Source organism: Procambarus clarkii, chromosome 31, assembly GCF_040958095.1.
Source record: "Procambarus clarkii isolate CNS0578487 chromosome 31, FALCON_Pclarkii_2.0, whole genome shotgun sequence".
NCBI lineage: Eukaryota > Metazoa > Arthropoda > Malacostraca > Decapoda > Cambaridae > Procambarus > Procambarus clarkii.
In genome coordinates, this window is record NC_091180.1 from 38,100,254 (window position 1) to 38,122,024 (window position 21,771).

The following is a 21,771-nucleotide window of genomic DNA, read 5'->3' on the forward strand; positions in this document are numbered from 1 at the left end:
TTGACTTTTTCATTGATACATTATGTTAATGTGATTTCTTTGTGCAAGGAGGAATATTGCTAATGAGATGTGCTAAGAAGCTCCATCAATGCCCTTAAAGTGATGAATAACACTGCAGAAAGGGACATTGCCCTGATGTTCAACGAGTCCAATAAGGGATGAATAACAGAAACAGTTTCTGTTCAGGATCACCAAGCAGAACAGAAAAGACACCACTAAGCGAACAAAAGCACAAGTTTCATCTTATGATTTTAACAAATGTAGTTAATATGACTATTATTAAGTTGTTTCATCTTTTTTAGGTTTAGTTATGTGGTTGTATTTTACAATAAAAGATTCATTGAGAATCTGGTTTCCTTAGTCGTAAAGATTATGCTATGTATTATTAATATACTATATATGAATTGGAGTAACATTTCAAAAATATCTTATTTTTTATAGTAGATATTAACTGTTCTTCCTTATGATTGGCATCGATGAGATGAAAAATATATTAATTATAATTAGAATATTTTATATTATTACTATTAGGTCCAGTACATGTCTCAAAGATTAACATATGTCTCTTGTATTTTGGCTAATGGAGACAACTGGTTGTTCTGGACTTCTCCATTATGACAAACCTGGGATTGATGTGAATATACATGTTGAACATATTGAAGAGATCTTTATATATAGGACTGTGATAATTAGATAATTAGGCATTATTCAAGTGATATTATTATTAAAATTAACTTTCTATTTTAAAGCAATTGGCCTTTACAGAACCAGTTATGAAAAAAAAATATTTACATTGTGGAGCTGATAGACATTAAAACTATTTTGAATTAACGACTAATTAAGTGTAAACTTTAATTTATAAAGCAATTTTTTTAAAATATAAAGAGTAATAATTAGCAGAGTAACAGATGTTGCCTAATTAAATTATTTATTGTTTAAATGACTTAAAGTTATTGCGTTTTTTCTTACAGGATGTTACCCACAACCCCAGTTAATATCCGTAAACTTGAGAAGGACATTACACTTCAAGGCTACAGAGTCAAAGCTGGAGTGAGTAACAAACCTTCTTTGTTTGTTCTTCAAATAATTATGCATCAATACACAACCCTTCCCCAACACATAGGTTCGAAAACAAACACAAACTCTCGAACACGCACGCACGCGCGCGCGCACGCACGCACGCGCGCGCGCACGCACGCACGCACGCACACACACACACACACACACACACACACACACACACACACACACACACACACACACACACACACACACACACACACGCTTGTAGAAATAGATCCCATCTGCTCATCATGAGGGACTTAAATCATGGAAGGATAGACTGGGAGAACAAGGAAACACATGGCAGTGAGGATACATGGAGAGCTAAACTATTGGAGGTGGCGACAAGAGATACTTCTTAAGCCAGCATGTCAGGGAACCCCACAAGTATGAGAGGAAATGATGAACCAGTGAGACTTGATCTAGTCTTCACTCTGAACGACTCTGACATAAGGAATATCGGTTTCGAGGCCCCGGTAGGAATGAGCGACTACTGTGTACTGACCTTTGAGTATCTGGTTGAAAAGGGTTAAGGAACTCAAGGAGGGGAACTGAAAACAAAAGGCTAGCATTCCGAAAGGAAAACTATGGGAGAAGAAAGGGAGATAAGAAAATTCCAAACAGATATAACAAGGGAAACAGAGCTCAGGGGCAAGACGGCCTAAGACATGAAGAACTACATCACGCAGAAGTGTAAGGAGGCAGCAGACAAGTTTATCCCAGTCCAAAAGGAAAAAAACAAAATGCAGTTGAAAAACCCATGGTTTAATCAGATATGTAGGCTAGCTAAGCAACAAAGTAAAAGGGCGTGGAGAAACTATAGAAATAACAGGACACTCGAGAGTAAAGAAAGATACCAGAGTGCCTGGAATGAATTTGTCAGGTTCAGAAGAGAGGCAAAAGGATAATACGAAAATGACATCGCAAGCAAGGCAAAAACTCAACCTAAATTGCTGCACAGCCACATCAGGAGAAAAACAACAGTAAAGGAACAGGTAATGAAACTGAAGATAGGGGCAGACAGATTCACTACAAACGACAAGGAAGTGTGCAAGGAACTAAATAAGAAATTCCAGGAGGTCTTCACATTAGAGCATAGGGAAGTTAAAGAGATAAGAGAGGGAATAGTTACCCAGGAACCACTAGCAGAGTTTGCTAGTGCTATAGTTGCTAGAGTTGAATGTGACAAAGGGTATTGGCCCGGATGGAATCTCCTCATGGATACTAAAGGAAGGAGCAGAAGCACTCTGCCTGCCACTCTCCATAGTGGTCACAAATCACTGGTAACAGAGGAATTGCCAAAAATTTGGAAGATTGCTAATTTAGTCCCAATATACAAGAAGGGGGATACCCAGGAAGCACTGAACTACAGGCCAGTGTCCCTAACCTGCATACCATGCAAGCTGATGGAGAAGATTGTGCGAAAAAAACTTGTGGAACATTTGGAGCTAAAGAACTTTGTAAAACAGCATCAACATGGGTTCAGGGATGACAAGTCCGGCCCTACAGGATTAATTGAATTCTCTGACCAGGCAACACAAATCAGGCAAGAGAGAGAGAGAGGGGTGGGCAGACTGCATATTTTTGGATTGCCAAAAAGCCTTTGACACAGTACCACACAAGAGGCTAGTGAAAAAGCTGGAGATGCAGGGTGAAGTGAAAGGGAAGGTACTCCATTGGATAAAGGAGTACCTAGGCAACATGAAACAATGAGTCAATGTGAGGGGTGAGGTCTCTGATTGGCGAGACGTTACAAGTGGAGTCCCGCAGGTGTCAGTCCTTGGACCAATACTGTTTCTGATATATGTAAATGACCTCCCAGAGGGTATAAACTCGTTTCTCTCAATGTTTGCTGATGATGCAAAAATTATGAGGAGGATTGAAACAGAGGATGTTAGTAGGAGGCTACAAGATGACCTAGACAGACTGAATGAATGGTCCAACAAATGGCTGTTAAAGTTCAACCCGAGTAAATGGAAAGTAATGAAACTAGGCGGTGGAAACAGGAGGCCAGACACAGGATACAGAATAGGAGATGAAGTACCTAATGAAACGGACAGAGAGAAAGATCTAGGAGTTGATATCACACCAAACCTGTCTCCTGAAGCCCACATAAAATGAATTACGTCTGCGGCATATGCGAGGCTGGCTAACATCAGAACAGCCTTCAGGAACCTGTGTAAGGAATCATTCAGAACCTTGTATACCACATATGTAAGACCAATCCTGGAGTATGCGGCCCCAGCATGGAACCCGTACCTTGTCAAGCCCAAGACGAAGCTGGAAAAAGTTTAAAGATATGCCACTAGACTAGTCCCAGAACTAAGAGGCATAAGTTACGAGGAAAGGCTGCGGGAAATGCACCTTACGACACTGGAAGACAGAAGAGTAAGGGGAGACATGATCACTACCTACAAAATCCTCATTGGAATCGACCGGGTAGACCAGGAAAAACTATTAAACACTGGTGGTATGTGAACAAGGGGACACAGGTGCAAACTGAGTACCCACACAATACCCTGAATACTGCCAGGAGCAATGCAACTGGTATGTAACAGGATACCTTAATCCACTAGACCATCATGACCAAACATAAGGAGGTGAGGAGCTCCTGGCAGTATGGGTTCAAGTCACTTCTGGGGTGTGAGTTTTCAGTTGCATATAGTCCTGGGGACCATTCAGGCTTGTTCGCATTTGTGTTCCTCACGTGTGCCCCAAAGAATGAGGTGATTTGATAAAATACTATGCCCAAGATTACCATCCGAGTGCCGGCGGGGGGGGGGGGGGGCGTCAAATACCTTCGGCTATCACCTCCTTATGTCTGGTCGTGATGGTCGAGTGGATTATATATATATATATATATATATATATATATATATATATATATATATATATATATATATATATATATATATATTTATATATATATATAATATATATATATATATATATATATATATATATATATATATATTTATATATATATATAATATATATATATATATATATATATATATATATATATTTATATATATATATAATATATATATATATATATATATATATATATATATATATATATATATATATATATATATATATATATATATATATGTTTGTATGTATGTGTGCGTGTGTGTAAATACGTAAATAATGAAGATATTAACACGTGATGGACAATGTGACAGTGTCAGAACACGAAGGAATGATTAGGACAGGAATTTCCTTAAGTACTTTTGTATTTAATAATACATCTTCAGAAGGATTCCCAGACGCTTGTCTACATGTATACGAGTGTGTGTGCATTGTCAACCGAGCGAACAGTAATTACATTTGTCATTTATTTATTGTATTTAATATTGTTCATTTGAGAGCGATTTTTGTACATATTGGAGCTATCATTTAATGCATGAATCATAAGTGAAGTTCATCAGAGTTAGTGCGGCGTCTGTGAATATATCCTGCTTATCTTGCTATGTGTGTTTATTATTTCTAGAGTTTAATGCGAGAAGTTCAATATACTTTCTGAAGTATAAGTTTCCCTTTCTGTTAAGCTAACTAGGCTGGAATGGTACTTGGTGTAACTAAATCATATAAGTAAAGTTTTACTTAAGTGTTGAGTCGATTAAGCAGATGCTTCTTCTATTATTGCAATGCACTAAGGATGTTGGTCTTTGACAGACTAAAGTGTTTATCAGCATGAAGGAATCTGGCATGATGGAGGAATACTTTCCCCGGGCGACGGAGTTCCTTCCCGAGCGCTGGATGAGGGACCAGCCGGATCGTCTCAATAACCAATACGCTTCCATACCCTTCTCTGTGGGCACCCGCATGTGTGTGGGGAGGAGGCTCGCTGAACAGGAGCTTTACGTCTTCCTCGCTAGGGTAAGTGTCAGGAGTAACTAACACCTGTCTTGATCCCAACCTTTCTCTTATTAGATGCTTCACTTCATCCTACAGATATATTTAAGAGAGTATTTTATCCTAAACAGATGTTCCAATTTATAATGATATGTATTAACATGTATATCTTTTTTTACAGCTGTTCTTGAAGTATAATTTGGAGTACAAGTACAGCGAGTGGGATCCAGTGATGAGGGTGCTATACAAACCTGACAAGCCACAAAACTTCACCATGACTGAGCGTTGATGAGCTCTCGTCCTCTCGTTTTTTACTGTTTTCAAAATACACTATTTTCGTTGTGTTTGCATTGTGGCTCCGTGCAGAATATACTCTTTCATATATTAAATAAAATTAAAGGTTAAACAATCCCTGCAGTTTTTGTAATACATACATTATATATATATATATATATATATATATATATATATATATATATATATATATATATATATATATATATATATATATATAATGTCGTACCTAGTAGCCAGAACGCACTTCTCAGCCTACTATGCAAGGCCCGATTTGCCTAATAAGCTAAGTTTTCCTGAATTAATATATGTTCTCTAATTTTTTTCTTATGAAATGATAAAGCTACCCATTTCATTATGACCGAGGTCAATTTTTTTTATTGGAGTTAATATTAACGTAGATATATGACCGAACCTAACCAACCCTACCTACCCTAACCTATCTTTATAGGTTAGGTTAGGTAGCGGAAAAAGTTAGGTTAGGTAGTCGAAAAAACATTAATTCATGAAAACTTGGCTTATTAGGCAAATCGGGCCTTGCATGGTAGGCTGAGAAGTGCGTTCTTGCTACTAGGTACGACATATATCTAATATATATATATATATATATATATATATATATATATATATATATATATATATATATATATATATATATATATATATATATATAACCTATGATGAAGGGGAATTAGCCGAAAACGCGTTAAGCATTTTCTATTTTTCACGTGTGGTTATTCTGTATATATATATATATATATATGTATATATATATATATATATATATATATATATATATATATATATATATATATATATATATATATATATACAGAATAACCACACGTGAAAAATAGAAAATGCTTAACGCGTTTTCGGCTAATTCCCCTTCATCATAGGTTAGGTTTTGCATACAACCTAATCATAGGTTGTTAGGTTAATTCTGCATACTTGGATCAGTGTTTTTGTGATCATTGTTGCATATATATATATATATATATATATATATATATATATATATATATATATATATATATATATATATATTGTGAGAGTTTTTTGTGTGTAACTTGTGAGAAGTTTGGAATAAATTATAATTGGTATAAGGAATTTTAGCTCGGAAAATTTCTAAGAATTTTCTTTATTATTTAACCTTTATTCCTGTCGTGATATTCAATTAGGTCGCCTGAGGAAGGACTTGCTTAGCTAGCACACCAGTGTAGTAAGCAGCTCATTCCTCACTTTGGGACCATGTATGAACAATTGACTAGGCGCGAGCAAACGCCGAGACCCCAATGAAAATTTAAATCCCCTCCACTAGGCCGACGACCTTCGCCAATCGCCGAAGCGAATCTAACGAGTAGGTCACGGGCTCTCACAACAATAATTTATTGTTGTGTGGTGCCGTATATTTGATCCAAAGCTCAGAATTAGTCTCAATTTTATTAGTCGAGTGTGAAGAACATTTGCATAACAATAATAATGTGTGGGGGTGTAACGAAAAGACAGTGTTAACCATAACAACTTAGTTTATTCAATAAAGTACTAACTACTACAACAAAACAAAAGGAAATGTCAATGACGTTACTCGAAATCCTTCCTGTGACACTATCAATGACAGCTAGACACCAGCCCCTCGGACTGCATAATGAACTAACTCGAACATAAGCGTGACCACAGAGGAATCAACAAGAAACAAGAACTAACAGATCTATAATCACAATTACAACAATTGACACAGTAGGTTCTGAAATACGTCTCCAGTAACCTCCTAACTGTTCTACGCCTCAGTGCAGTCTACACCTGCATTAGCGGTTGCAATGCAATCAAATCAGTAGTCTTTCAATGACAACAATAACTAATGGGTTCACTGGCAACTCCAGCAACCCTTCCTCAAATTAATCCTTACGTTAACACTCCGTCCCACGGACGATCAACAATCAATAACAATTGATTTACGTTAATTACACAATAACATTTACGTTAATAACAAGGTAACATTTACGTTAAATTGATAACTCTTACAACTGTCACTAGTAACGCGGAAATTACACAACACTCTACCCGTCGAGCATTCAGTGAGAAAATTCCATTAATCCCTGTACTTCCAGACAGCTGATTAATCTCTTTACTAGTTACGTTAATTGGTTACTAATCACTCAGCGATGGTAAACTGATTTACAATGTCCAAAGTGCTAAGAGAACGGTAATCACTCGTGATTACCTTTAGAGTAAGTAATTACTATCCTTAAGATCAATAATTAATCAATTAAAAATACGCAACCTTTCACACTGGCTCAGCAATTTACATTAAGGTATGAATTCCATCTAAGCCTTCCATACTCAGACCAATTCAGGTAGCTAATAACAGTAATTAGCACCACGTTTACGTTATTCTAAAATGACGCTACTCCTCCCACGAGTCAATCAAGTTCCGGTACTTCCGGGCAGATAAATAACGACGTTACGTTAATGGAACAATGTAGAAAACGTGTGAATCGATCAAACAAGGATCGAGGTTAATTACTTTGACTTCCTGAAACACGTCAATTACCCGGCCACTGACCGTTAATTACGACAGACAATGCTCTAATTCTTATCTGGCTGATGGCTAGGCTCCTCGAAACTACCGTAGCTGCTTGCAGGAAAGTAAATTAACACCAAACGTATTCTACGTTACTCAAATTGTCAAAGAACAAATTCTCTTAAAGCAATGGGCGTTCCCTTGGTTACGTTATATTAATTGCCTCGCAATCACCTCACTGAATACTGGACTTCCATGTCCTACCAGATAACAGGAGAATATATGTGTATCCAAGTACTCGTCTACAGCCGAGTTCCCCCACGACAATGACAAATCACACTAACAAATCACAGTGATTTACGTTAAAATCCGGTTGCAATGACAATACTGCAGAACCTAGTAAAATAACATACAGGACATGAACCCCCTAGAACACTGCCCCACAATCACTTTATTGAAATGCAACCACATGCGATGATGCTCAACACTAGCACCAATCACCAACAAATAACAACCCCTTTGCAATAACACACACAGCAAGTACTCTAATTTCCAAATATTAGAATACTGCACAACACTTACTTACTTACTGTTGCAAATGACCCCAGTGCTCTCAATAACCCCTAGAACATGGGTCAATATATATCAATCACCACACAATAACACTGGGCACCGTGACACTACGATTATATATATATATATATATATATATATATATATATATATATATATATATATATATATATATATATATATATATATATATATATATAATATATATATATATATATATATATATATATATATATATATATTATATATATATATATATATATATATATATATATATATATATATATATATATATATGTCGTACCTAGTAGCCAGAACTCACTTCTCAGCCTACTATGCAAGGCCCGATTTGCCTAATAAGCCAAGTTTTCATGAATTAATTGTTTTTCGACGACCTAACCTACCTAACCTAACCTAACCTAACTTTTTTGGCTACCTAACCTAACCTAACCAATAAAGATAGGTTAGGTAGGGTTGGTTAGGTTCGGTCATATATCTACGTTAATTTTAACTACAATAAAAAAAAATTGACCTCATACATAATGAAATGGGTAGCTTTATCTTTTCATAAGAAAAAAATTTGAGAAAATATATTAATTCAGGAAAACTTGGCTTATTAGGCAAATTTGGCCTTGCATAGTAGGCTGACAACTGCGTTCTGGCTACTAGGTACGTCATATATATATATATATATATATATATATATATATATATATATATATATATATATATATATATATATATATATTTCGTACCTAGTAGCCAGAACGCACTTTTCGGCCTACTATGCAAGGCCCGATTTGCCTAATAAGCCAAGTTTTTATGAATTCATGTATTTTCTCAAATTTTTTTCTTATGAAATGATAAAGCTACCCATTTCATTATGTATGAGGTCAATTTTTTTTTTGTTGCTTATGCATAAGCAACAGGGCTCCATTAAGGAACATATAATCTCTTCCCACAACCAAACCATCGCCAGAGAAATCCTAGTAAACAACACAGAAATCATCGATAGATACAGCGATAGCAGGCGGCTTGACGTTTGCGAGGCACTACACATCAAGAAGTCAACACCAGCAATCAACAGCCAATTATTGCACAACTATATTCTACCCACCTCAAGACTCCGCTCCAATATAGAAGCATCAAGAAATATGGACCAATAGGCTTTCTACAAACACTTCTATTCAATACCCATTGTTTGTGTTCTGTCTTGTTCTGTTGATACTTTTAATACCCTATTAATATCCCCTCTTGTTCTGTCTTGTGTTAATGCCACATCACCCCTCCCACCTCACTCAAATGTAGATATAAAATCGGAGATACGTAAGTTCTAATCAGTTGTGTATTTGTGAACTAAAGTCTTTGAAAATGTAATAAGTTTTACGAAACGCGCCCGTGTCGCGTCAGACTAGAAATAAAAATGAATTTTGGAGAATTGATTTTTGATTTACCTCCAACAGTGAAGCGTAATGTACGAAAGATTGAGAAAATTCGTGTTAGAATTATTAATCTTACTTTTTCGGTCATATTTAATAATATATATATATATATATATATATATATATATATATATATATATATATATATATATATATATATATATATATATATATATATATATATATATATATATATATATATATATATATATATATATATATATATATATATATATATATATAATTACTGCTGACACATGTAGCCTACAGCTATCAAACGTTATTGGGAAAACTAAGGAGATCTCGCACTCCTAAATCACATTGGTGAGTGATTTATCGATCACGCATGTCGATAAGCACTCTCGAGAGTTACGTTACTTCGACAGAGCGATGGCGGTCTCTCCAGCCAGCCTCGTCACTAACCAAATTCTACCAAAATTACGTTAATATATATATATATATATATATATATATATATATATATATATATATATATATATATATATATATATATATATATATATATATATATATTTTATTAAATATGACCGAAAAAGTAAGATTAATAATTCTAACACGAATTTTCTCAATCTTTCGTACATTATGCTTCACTGTTGGAGGTAAATCAAAAATCACTTCTCCAAAATTCATTTTTATTTCTAGTCTGACGCGACACGGGCGCGTTTCGTAAAACTTATTACATTTTCAAAGACTTCACAAATACACAACTGATTAGAACTTGCGTTTCCCTGATTTTATATCTACATTTGAGTGAGGTGGGAAGGGTGATGTGGCATTACATTTGAGTGAGGTGGGAAGGATGATGTGGCATTAGAGAATATTAATAGGGTATTAAAAGTATCAACACAAGACAGAACACGAAACAATGGATATTGAATAGAAGTGTTTGTAGAAAGCCTATTGGTCCATATTTCTTGATGCTTCTATATTGGAGCGGAGTCTTGAGGTGGGTAGAATATAGTTGTGCAATAATTGGCTGTTGATTGCTGGTGTTGACTTCTTGATGTGTAGTGCCTCGCAAACGTCAAGCCGCCTGCTATCGCTGTATCTATCGATGATTTCTGTGTTGTTTACTAGGATTTCTCTGGCGATGGTTTGGTTATGGGAAGAGATTATATGTTCCTTAATGGAGCCCTGTTGTTTATGCATCGTTAAACGCCTAGAAAGAGATGTTGTTGTCTTGCCTATATACTGGGTTTTTTGGAGCTTACAGTCCCCAAGTGGGCATTTGAAGGCATAGACGACGTTAGTCTCTTTTAAAGCGTTCTGTTTCGTGTCTGGAGAGTTTCTCATGAGTAGGCTGGCCGTTTTTCTGGTTTTATAGTAAATCGTCAGTTGTATCCTCTGATTTTTGTCTGTAGGGATAACGTTTCTATTAACAATATCTTTCAGGACCCTTTCCTCTGTTTTATGAGCTGTGGAAAAGAAGTTCCTGTAAAATAGTCTAATAGGGGGTATAGGTGTTGTGTTAGTTGTCTCTTCGGAGGTTGCATGGCTTTTCACTTTCCTTCTTATGATGTCTTCGATGAAACCATTGGAGAAGCCGTTATTGACTAGAACCTGCCTTACCCTACAGAGTTCTTCGTCGACTTGCTTCCATTCTGAGCTGTGGCTGAGAGCACGGTCGACGTATGCGTTAACAACACTCCTCTTGTACCTGTCAGGGCAGTCGCTGTTGGCATTTAGGCACATTCCTATGTTTGTTTCCTTTGTGTAGACTGCAGTGTGGAAACCTCCGCCCTTTTCCATGACTGTTACATCTAGAAAAGGCAGCTTCCCATCCTTTTCCGTCTCGTAAGTGAAACGCAGCACGGAACTCTGCTCAAATGCCTCCTTCAGCTCCTGCAGATGTCTGACATCAGGTACCTGTGTAAAAATGTCGTCAACATACCTGCAGTATATGGCCGGTTTCAAGTTCATGTCGACTAAGACTTTTTGCTCGATGGTACCCATGTAGAAGTTTGCAAACAGGACACCTAGGGGAGAACCCATAGCGACCCCATCTACTTGCTTATACATATGCCCATCCGGGCTCAAGAAGGGTGCCTCTTTAGTACAAGCTTGGAGTAGTTTCCTCAGAATACTTTCTGGCATGTCACTTACGAGACGGAAAAGGATGGGAAGCTGCCTTTTCTAGATGTAACAGTCATGGAAAAGGGCGGAGGTTTCCACACTGCAGTCTACACAAAGGAAACAAACATAGGAATGTGCCTAAATGCCAACAGCGACTGCCCTGACAGGTACAAGAGGAGTGTTGTTAACGCATACGTCGACCGTGCTCTCAGCCACAGCTCAGAATGGAAGCAAGTCGACGAAGAACTCTGTAGGGTAAGGCAGGTTCTAGTCAATAACGGCTTCTCCAATGGTTTCATCGAAGACATCATAAGAAGGAAAGTGAAAAGCCATGCAACCTCCGAAGAGACAACTAACACAACACCTATACCCCCTATTAGACTATTTTACAGGAACTTCTTTTCCACAGCTCATAAAACAGAGGAAAGGGTCCTGAAAGATATTGTTAATAGAAACGTTATCCCTACAGACAAAAATCAGAGGATACAACTGACGATTTACTATAAAACCAGAAAAACGGCCAGCCTACTCATGAGAAACTCTCCAGACACGAAACAGAACGCTTTAAAAGAGACTAACGTCGTCTATGCCTTCAAATGCCCACTTGGGGACTGTAAGCTCCAAAAAACCCAGTATATAGGCAAGACAACAACATCTCTTTCTAGGCGTTTAACGATGCATAAACAACAGGGCTCCATTAAGGAACATATAATCTCTTCCCATAACCAAACCATCGCCAGAGAAATCCTAGTAAACAACACAGAAATCATCGATAGATACAGCGATAGCAGGCGGCTTGACGTTTGCGAGGCACTACACATCAAGAAGTCAACACCAGCAATCAACAGCCAATTATTGCACAACTATATTCTACCCACCTCAAGACTCCGCTCCAATATAGAAGCATCAAGAAATATGGACCAATAGGCTTTCTACAAACACTTCTATTCAATATCCATTGTTTCGTGTTCTGTCTTGTGTTGATACTTTTAATACCCTATTAATATTCTCTAATGCCACATCATCCTTCCCACCTCACTCAAATGTAATGCCACATCACCCTTCCCACCTCACTCAAATGTAGATATAAAATCAGGGAAACGCAAGTTCTAATCAGTTGTGTATTTGTGAAGTCTTTGAAAATGTAATAAGTTTTACGAAACGCGCCCGTGTCGCGTCAGACTAGAAATAAAAATGAATTTTGGAGAAGTGATTTTTGATTTACCTCCAACAGTGAAGCATAATGTACGAAAGATTGAGAAAATTCGTGTTAGAATTATTAATCTTACTTTTTCGGTCATATTTAATAAAATATGTCTACAGGAAAGACTGCTACCAAAATATATATATATATATATATATATAAATATAAATCACACTTGTCACGGCCCTGGGAACAATACAAGAAATTAAGACCACACTGTGGTACACTCCACAATAATCATTGCCAGGAATCACTGGCGTTACACATACCTGAGCGCTCAGTGTTGGAATTCCACACCTGCAAGACCACACATAAAAATGATATCACTCCGTCCCACGGACGATCAAAAATGATTACCACAATGATATAATTATTACATGGACATCCTCTCAGTCCTTGGCTAATCTATGTATACTCTGTTCCCGTGTGTACACACACACACACACACTGTACGTCTGTGTACACCAGACGTAAGTCCCTCTGGACTGACAAGATGACAATCTCCTCGCCTACAATTCACTCCACCTGAACAGGTGCTGCGTGACAATGTGACGGAACACTTGACCTCGAATTCAAGCTTTTAGAGACTAACTGATTACCAGAAATACATACATAAGTACTTACTCATTCATACTGCCGGCTACACACCATTCCCACACATCAGGCACCCCGCTTCAGGTGGCTGGCTCACACAGGGTGGCGTAGGCGGCGGTAATACCTTACGTGATATGTAATCGAAAAATTGCCGCACACTCGAACCCCTCCCACTCAACACACGGCTCGGCTCGCACCCTCGACCCACCGGTGAAGTGTAGCGTTCGTACCCAGGTGACGCGCACAACGATAGCGTCTCATACAAACATGGGAAATTTGCCTTAACACTGACACGAATTTTCCCGTTCCCATCAACTGCTACAGAGCACTAGCAAGTCTAATCAACACTGGTATGGTATCTACGAGTCTGTTACAGCTCGTATGCACATTCCCCACGATCCCAGATCACTGTACCTCTACCCACTGTACACAATGTCTTAAACCCCTCCAAGCGACGACTTCGGCCGGATTCTGTGACGACCGCTGTCGTGGGTGAAGCAGGAAGCATCAGCAGTTGAGTAGTCCAGCCACCACGACGCCCTATACTTCAATTTGGTCGAATTGAGCACAGAGAAGCGTCTTGACAGAGTGGCAGCTGGGTTCAGAATGATGCTCACACCGAAGATCCCCGCGTCCTTCTCGAAATAACCAATGAGAGGAAGGCATACAGCGGCCTACCCCTCTCATCCAATCAGCGACGGTGTAGCATAGCCCCTAAGGCAACTCCAAGATGGCCGACCAACATGGCGGCTCAAGATGTTCACTAAGATGGCGGCTGTTTCCATGACAACGACTCAAGTAGCCAGCGAGCTCGGGAGGCCCACAGCTCACCCACGCTTGCGGCCTAGCTGTTCCCGCGCAAAGTTGTCTCGCTCCATGCCATACAAGGAGATGATGCTATCAGCTCTAGCACTGTCCAGAGACGTGTTACTCCGGCCAGGGTAACATTTATGGACTGCTGATGACTGGGGCTCTCACATGAGCCCAAACACTAGATGTTTCGGTTGCTGGTTACCAAACTTAAGTCCCCCCACTTAACAAGTGCACTTAACAAGTGTACTGGCTCCCATAGGCATAAGAGCACTATTGTAAGTGAGCTGGTGAACCGTCTCCTCACATATATATATATATATATATATATATATATATATATATATATATATATATATATATATATATATATATATATATATATATATATATATGTCGTACCTAATAGCCAGAACGCACTTCTCAGCCTACTATTCAAGGCCCGATTTGCCTAATAAGCCAAGTTTTCCTGAATTAATATATTTACTATAATTTTTTTCTTATGAAATGATAAAGCTACCCTTTTCTCTATGTATGAGGTCAATTTTTTTTATTGGAGTTAAAATTAACGTAGATATATGACCGAACCTAACCAACCCTACCTAACCTAACCTAACCTATATTTATAGGTAAGGTTAGGTTAGGTAGCCAAAAAAAGCTAGGATAGGTTAGGTTAGGTAGGTTACGTAGACGAAAAAACATTAATTCATGAAAACTTGGCTTATTAGGCAAATTGGGCCTTGAATAGTAGGCTGAGAAGTGCGTTCTGGCTATTAGGTACGACATATATATATATATATATATATATATATATATATATATATATATGTATATATATATACATACATATATAAATATATAAATGTATATTTTTATATATATATATATATATATATATATATATATATATATATATATATATATATATATATATATATATATATATATATATATATATATATATATATATATATATATGTTGTACCTAGTAGCCAGAACGCACTTCTCAGCCTACTATACAAGGCCCGATTTGCCTAATAAGCCAAGTTTTCGTGAATTAAATGTTTTTCGACTACCTAACCTACCTAACCTAACCTAACCTAACTTTTTCGGCTACCTAACCTAACCTAACCTTTAAAGATAGGTTAGGTTAGGTTAGGTAGGGTTGGTTAGGTTTGGTCATATATCTTCGTTAATTTTAACTTCTATAAAATAAAATTGGCCTCATACATAATGAAATGGCTAGTTTTATCATTTCATAAGAAAAAAATAGAGAAAATATATTAATTCAGGAAAACTTGGCTTATTAAGCAAATCGGGCCTTGCATAGTAGGCTGAGAAGTGCGTTCTGGCTACTAGGTACGACATATATATATATATGCAATTGACGATCACAAAACACTGATCATTTTACGCGGAAAATCCACAGAGAAATATGAAATGAGGTGAAAGTTACGGCTTGTTAAAGCCTTTGTCAACACTAGACTCAATTCTGGTGTTTACACAAGGTCTGGTTCTTTGGTCAGTCTGGTGTTGACAAAGGCTTTAACAAGCCAAAACGTTCACCTCATTTCATATTTCTCTGCGGATTTTCCGCATATATATATATATATATATATATATATATATATATATATATATATATATATATATATATATATGTCGTACCTAGTAGCCAGAACGCACTTTTTGGCCTACTATTCAAGGCCCGATTTGCCTAATAAGCCTAGTTTTCATGAATTATTATATTTTCTCTAATTTTTTTCTTATGAAATGATAAAGCTACCCATTTCATTATGTATGAGGTCAATTTCTTTTTATTGGAGTTAAAATTAACGTAGATATATGACCGAACCTAACCAACCCTACCTAACCTAACCTAACCTATCTTTATAGGTTAGGTTAGGTTAGGTAGCCGAAAAAGTTAGTTTAGGTTAGGTAGGTTAGGTAGTCGAAAAACAATTAATTCATGAAAACTTGGCTTATTAGTCAAATCGGGCCTTGCATACTAGGCTGAGAAGTGAGTTCTGGCTACTAGGTATATATATATATATATATATATATATATATATATATATATATATATATATATATATATATATATATATATATATATATATATAAACATATATATATATATATATATATATATATATATATATATATATATATATATATGTTTATATATATATATATATATATATATATATATATATATATATACCTAGTAGCCAGAACTCACTTCTCAGCCTAGTATGCAAGGCCTAGTATGCAGTATATATATATATATATATATATATATATATATATATATATATATATATATATATATATATATATATATATATATATATATATATATATATATATATATATATATATATATATATATACACACACTGTGTGTGTGTGTGTGTGTGTGTGTGTGTACTCACCTAGTTGTGCTTGCGGGGATTGAGGTCTGGTTCTTTGGTCCCGCCTCTCAACCGTCAGTCAACAGGTGTACAGATTCCTGAGCCTATTGGGCTCTATCATATCTACACTTGAAACTGTGTATGGAGTCAGCCTCCACCACATCATTTCCTAATGCATTCCATTTGTCAACCACTCTGACACTAAAAAGTTCTTTCTACTATCTCTGTGGCTCATTTGGGCACTCAGTTTCCACCTGTGTCCCCTAGTGCGTGTGCCTCTTGTGTTAAATAGCCTGTCTTTATCTACCCTATCAATTCCCTTCAGAATCTAGAATATGGTGATCATGTCCCCCCTAACTCTTCTGTCTTCCAGCGAAGTGAGGTTTAGTTCCCGTAGTCTCTCCTCATAGCTCATACCTCTCAGCTCGGGTACGAGTCTGGTGGCAAACCTTTGAACCTTTTCCAGTTTAGTCTTATCCTTGACTAGATATGGACTCCATGCTGGGGCTGCATATTCCAGGATTGGCCTGTCATATATGGTATACAAAGTTCTGAATGATTCTTTACACAAGTTTCTGAATGCCGTTCGTATGTTGGCCAGCCTGGCGTATGCCGCTGATGTTATCCTCTTGATATGTTCTGCAGGAGACAGGTCTGGCATGATATCAACCCCCAAGTCGTTTTGTTTCTCTGACTCCTAAAGAATTTCCTCTCCCAGATGATACCTTGTGTCTGGCCTCCTGCTCCTTACACCTATCTTCATTACAGTTGGGTTAAACTCTAACAACCATTTGTTCGACCATTTTTTCAGCTTGTCTAGGTCTTCTTGAATCCTCAAACAGTCCTCTTCTGTCTTAATCCTTCTCATAATTTTGGCATCGTCCGCAAATATTGAGAGAAATGAATTGATACCCTCCGGGAGATAATTTACAAATATCAGAAACAAGATAGGACCGAGTACAGAGCCCTGTGGGACTCCACTGGTGATTACACGCCAATCGGAGGTCTCACCCCTCACCGTAACTCTCTGCTTCCTATTGCTTAGGTACTCCCTTATCCACTGGAGCACCTTACCAGGTACACCTGCCTGTCTCTCCAACTTATGTACCAGCCTCTTATGCGATACTGTGTCAAAGGCTTTCCGACAATCCAAGAAAATGCAGTCTGCCCAACCCTCTCTTTCTTGCTTAATCTTTGTCACCTGGTCGTAGAATTCTATTAAGCCCGTCAGGCAAGACTTACCCTCCCTGAACCCATGTTGGCGATTTGTCACGAAGTCCCTTCTCTTCAGATGTGTTACCAGGTTGTTTCTCACGATCTTCTCCATCATCTTGCATGGTATACAAGTCAAGGACACTGGCCTGTAGTTCAGTGTCTCTTGCCTGTCGCCCTTTTTGTATATTGGGACCACATTCGCTGTCTTCCATATTTCTGGTAAGTCTCCCGTCTTCAGTGACTTACTATACACTATGGAGAGTGGCAAGCAAAGTGCCTCTGCACACTCTTTCAGTACCCATGGTGAGATCCCGTCTGGACCAACCGCTTTTCTAACATCCAGATCCAGTAGGTGTCTCTTGACCTCCTCTCTCGTAATTTCGAACTCTTCCAAGGCCGCCTGGTTTACCTCCCTTTCTCCTAGCACAGTGTGTGTGTGTGTGTGTGTGTAAATCACTAAAATTAACACGTGATTGAAAATGTGACATTGTCAGACCACGGAGTAAGAATTGAAACAGGAATTTCCTTAAGTACTTTCGTATATTAATACATCTTCAGAAGGAAGGAAGATGTTCATTCATTCATTTCTTCTGAAGATGTATTATTTTACGAAAGCACTTAAGCAAATTTCTGTTTCAATTCTTACTCCGTGGTCTGACAATGTCACATTTTCAATCACGTGTTAATTTTAGTGATTTATATATATATATATATATATATATATATATATATATATATATATATATATATATATATATATATATATATATATATATATGTGTGTGTGTGTGTGTGTGTGTATATACTTTGTTTATATATATTAAACAAACTATATCTTATATGTTTAGTTAATAATAATAACCTCTTAATGTATATTATCTTAACAACTTATATATCTATGTTTATAGGTATAAGTTTCAATTGGTATAAATTTATAAATATATATACTTTTATAAATGCACTTGATTGCATTATTTTAATGTATCTTAATAAAGATAGCAATATTTCATGTTTAATTTTGTCGGTCTATCCTTTTTTTACTAATCCTTTTTCACGTTGTGTATTATCAAACCAAATCATGTAAATAGCATATTTTGTAAATCTGTGTCCTCTACTTCCCAGACTACCGATAGTCGTTATCAAGGTAGAGAGGTGCCTTGTCAAGTGGCACAATTTTAAGATCACCAATTCCCTTAAACCTACGTGTGCTGGGTTCAACCCAGAGGGAATCCAACACCCGGCACAGTGTGTGATATTTACCAGTTATGTTTCCTAGAGAACTTATGTACATTTTATAGAATGGTGACAAACACTGAACTGCATAATCTGAATGTGGCCTAACATTGCAATGTACATCATTAGTGGTGTACCTCAGAGGTCTAGAAAGGTGGCACAGAATCCTAACAACATGTGCAGAAACTTCTGACACTAGTACCCCTTTCACACTGGATGAGCCCAATCAGACTAAGAATAACTACAAGGATACATCCCCTCGATCCGACAAAATAACATAAAATGATTAGGAACCAGGGCCCAGAGGGAGACGGTGCATACCTAAAGTTAATTAATATAGCCTGGACTTCTCAAACAAGACCTACAGCTCGGAATAGGGCAGACATAGACATCTTCTGTCTCTAATCTTGGGACATTCGTCTCAAGATTAGAGACAGAAGAGTAAGGGGAGACATGATCAATACCTACAAAATCCTCAAGGGAATCGACCAGGTAGACAAGGATAAACTATTCAACACTGGTGGTGCGCGAACAAGGGGACACAGGTGGAAACTGAGTACCCACATGAGCCACAGGGACGTTAGAAAGAACTTTTTCAGTGTCAAAGTAGTTAACAGGTGGAGTGCATTAGGCAGTGATGTGGTGGAGTCTGACTCCATACACATTTTCAAATGTAGATATGACAGAACCCAGTAGGTTCAGGAATCTTTACACCAGTTGATTGACAGTTGAGAGGCGAGACCAAAGAGCCAAAGCTCAACCCCCGCAAGCACAAATAGGTGAGTACACACACGGGGTGTACACGACACATAGGGTTGTCTGGTAGCTGAGTGGACAGCGCGCAGGGCTCGTAAGTCTTAAGCCCGGGTTCGATTCCCGGACCAGGCAGAAACAAATGGACAAAGTTTCTTTAACCCAGATGCCCCTGTTACCTAGCAGTAAGTAAGTACCTAGGAGTTAGACAGCTGTTGTGGGGCTGCTTCCTAGGTGTGTGTGTGTGGAAAAAAATAAAGAAAAAAATAGTTAGTAACAGTTGATTGACGGCTGAGATGCGGGCCGAAAGAGCAGAGGTCAACCACCGCAAGCACAACTAGGTGAATACACAGACTCGACCTAATCTTCACTCTGAACAACTCTAACATTAAGGAAATTGGTTTTGAAGCCTCTGCGGGAATGAATGATCACAGCGTACTGATGTTTGAGTATCTGGTCGAAGAAGAATTAATATACTTAATGAAGGGCCCAGAAAACAAAAAGCTGGCATTCCAAAAGGGAAAATATAAGGAGATAAGAAAACTCCTAACAGATATAGCTTGGGAAACAGATCAGAGGAAAAACGGCTCAAAGCATGATGGACTACATCACACAAAAGTGTAAGGAGGCAGTAGACAAGTTCGTCCCAATCCAATAGGAAATAAATGAAAGGCAGAAGAGAAACCAATGGTTTAATCAGAGATGTAAGCTAGCAAAGCAAATAAGTAAAAGGGCGTGGAGATACTAAAGAAATAATAAGACACTAGTGAGCAGAGAACGATTCCAGAGCGCCAGGAACGAATATGTCAGGGTGAGAAGAGAGGATAGAATATGAATAGAATATTGAATAATCTATTATAGAAGAATATGAAAATGACATAGCAAGCAAAGCAAAGACTCAATCTAAATTGCTGCTCAGCCACATCAGGAGAGAAACATCAATGAAGGAACAGGTAATGAAACTGAGGATAGGGGAAGACGAATTCACTACAAATGACAAGGAGGTATGTGAGGAACTCAATAAGAAATTTCGGGAGGTCTTCACAGTAGAGCAAGGGGAAGTTCCAGAGATAGGAGAGGGAGATCTAACCAAACACCACTAGATGAGTTTGTAATTACCAGTGGGGAGATGAGGAAGCATCTGCTAGAGTTGCAAGTGACAAAGGCTGTAGGCCTGGATGGATTCTCACCTTGGATATTGAAGGAAGGAGCTGAAGCTCTGAGTCAGCCACTCGCAATGGTGTATAACAAATCACTGGTGATAGGTGAACTGCCAAAGACTTGGAAGACGGCTAATGTAGTCCCGATATTCAAGAAGAGTGACAGACAGGAGGCACTGATACTACACATCAGTGTCACTAACTTGCATACCATGAAAAGTGATGGCTAAAATTGTGCGAAAAAGCTAGAGAACCATCTGGAGTGAAAGAATTTTGGAACAACATCAGCATGGGTATAGGAATGGCAAGTCTTGCCTCTCAGGATTAACTGAATTCTTCGACCAGGCATAAAAAATCAGGTAAGAAAGAGAGGGGTAGGCAGGTAGATATTTTTATGAGTTGCAAGAAAGCCTTTGGCACAGTACCACACAAGAGGATAGTGCATGAGCTGGAGATACAGGCAGGAGTGAAAGGGAAGGTACTCCATTGGATTAGGGAGTACTTAAGCAACAGAAGACAGCGAGACACGGTGAGGGGT

General features: G+C 37.7%; 1 protein-coding gene across 2 annotated transcripts in view; it reads left to right on the forward strand.

Moving 5' to 3' along the window:
• Positions 1-5,365, forward strand: part of LOC123749131 (probable cytochrome P450 49a1) — a 457,485-nt gene extending 452,120 nt beyond the window's left edge. For both annotated transcript variants that reach the window (XM_069334715.1, XM_069334714.1), the window contains exons 9-11: positions 972-1,050; positions 4,744-4,947; positions 5,105-5,365. In XM_069334715.1, coding sequence (XP_069190816.1) covers positions 972-1,050; positions 4,744-4,947; positions 5,105-5,212 — 391 coding nt within the window. In that variant the 3' untranslated portion in view covers positions 5,213-5,365. The remainder of the gene's footprint in view (positions 1-971; positions 1,051-4,743; positions 4,948-5,104) is intronic.
• Positions 5,366-21,771: the final 16,406 nt, after the last annotated feature.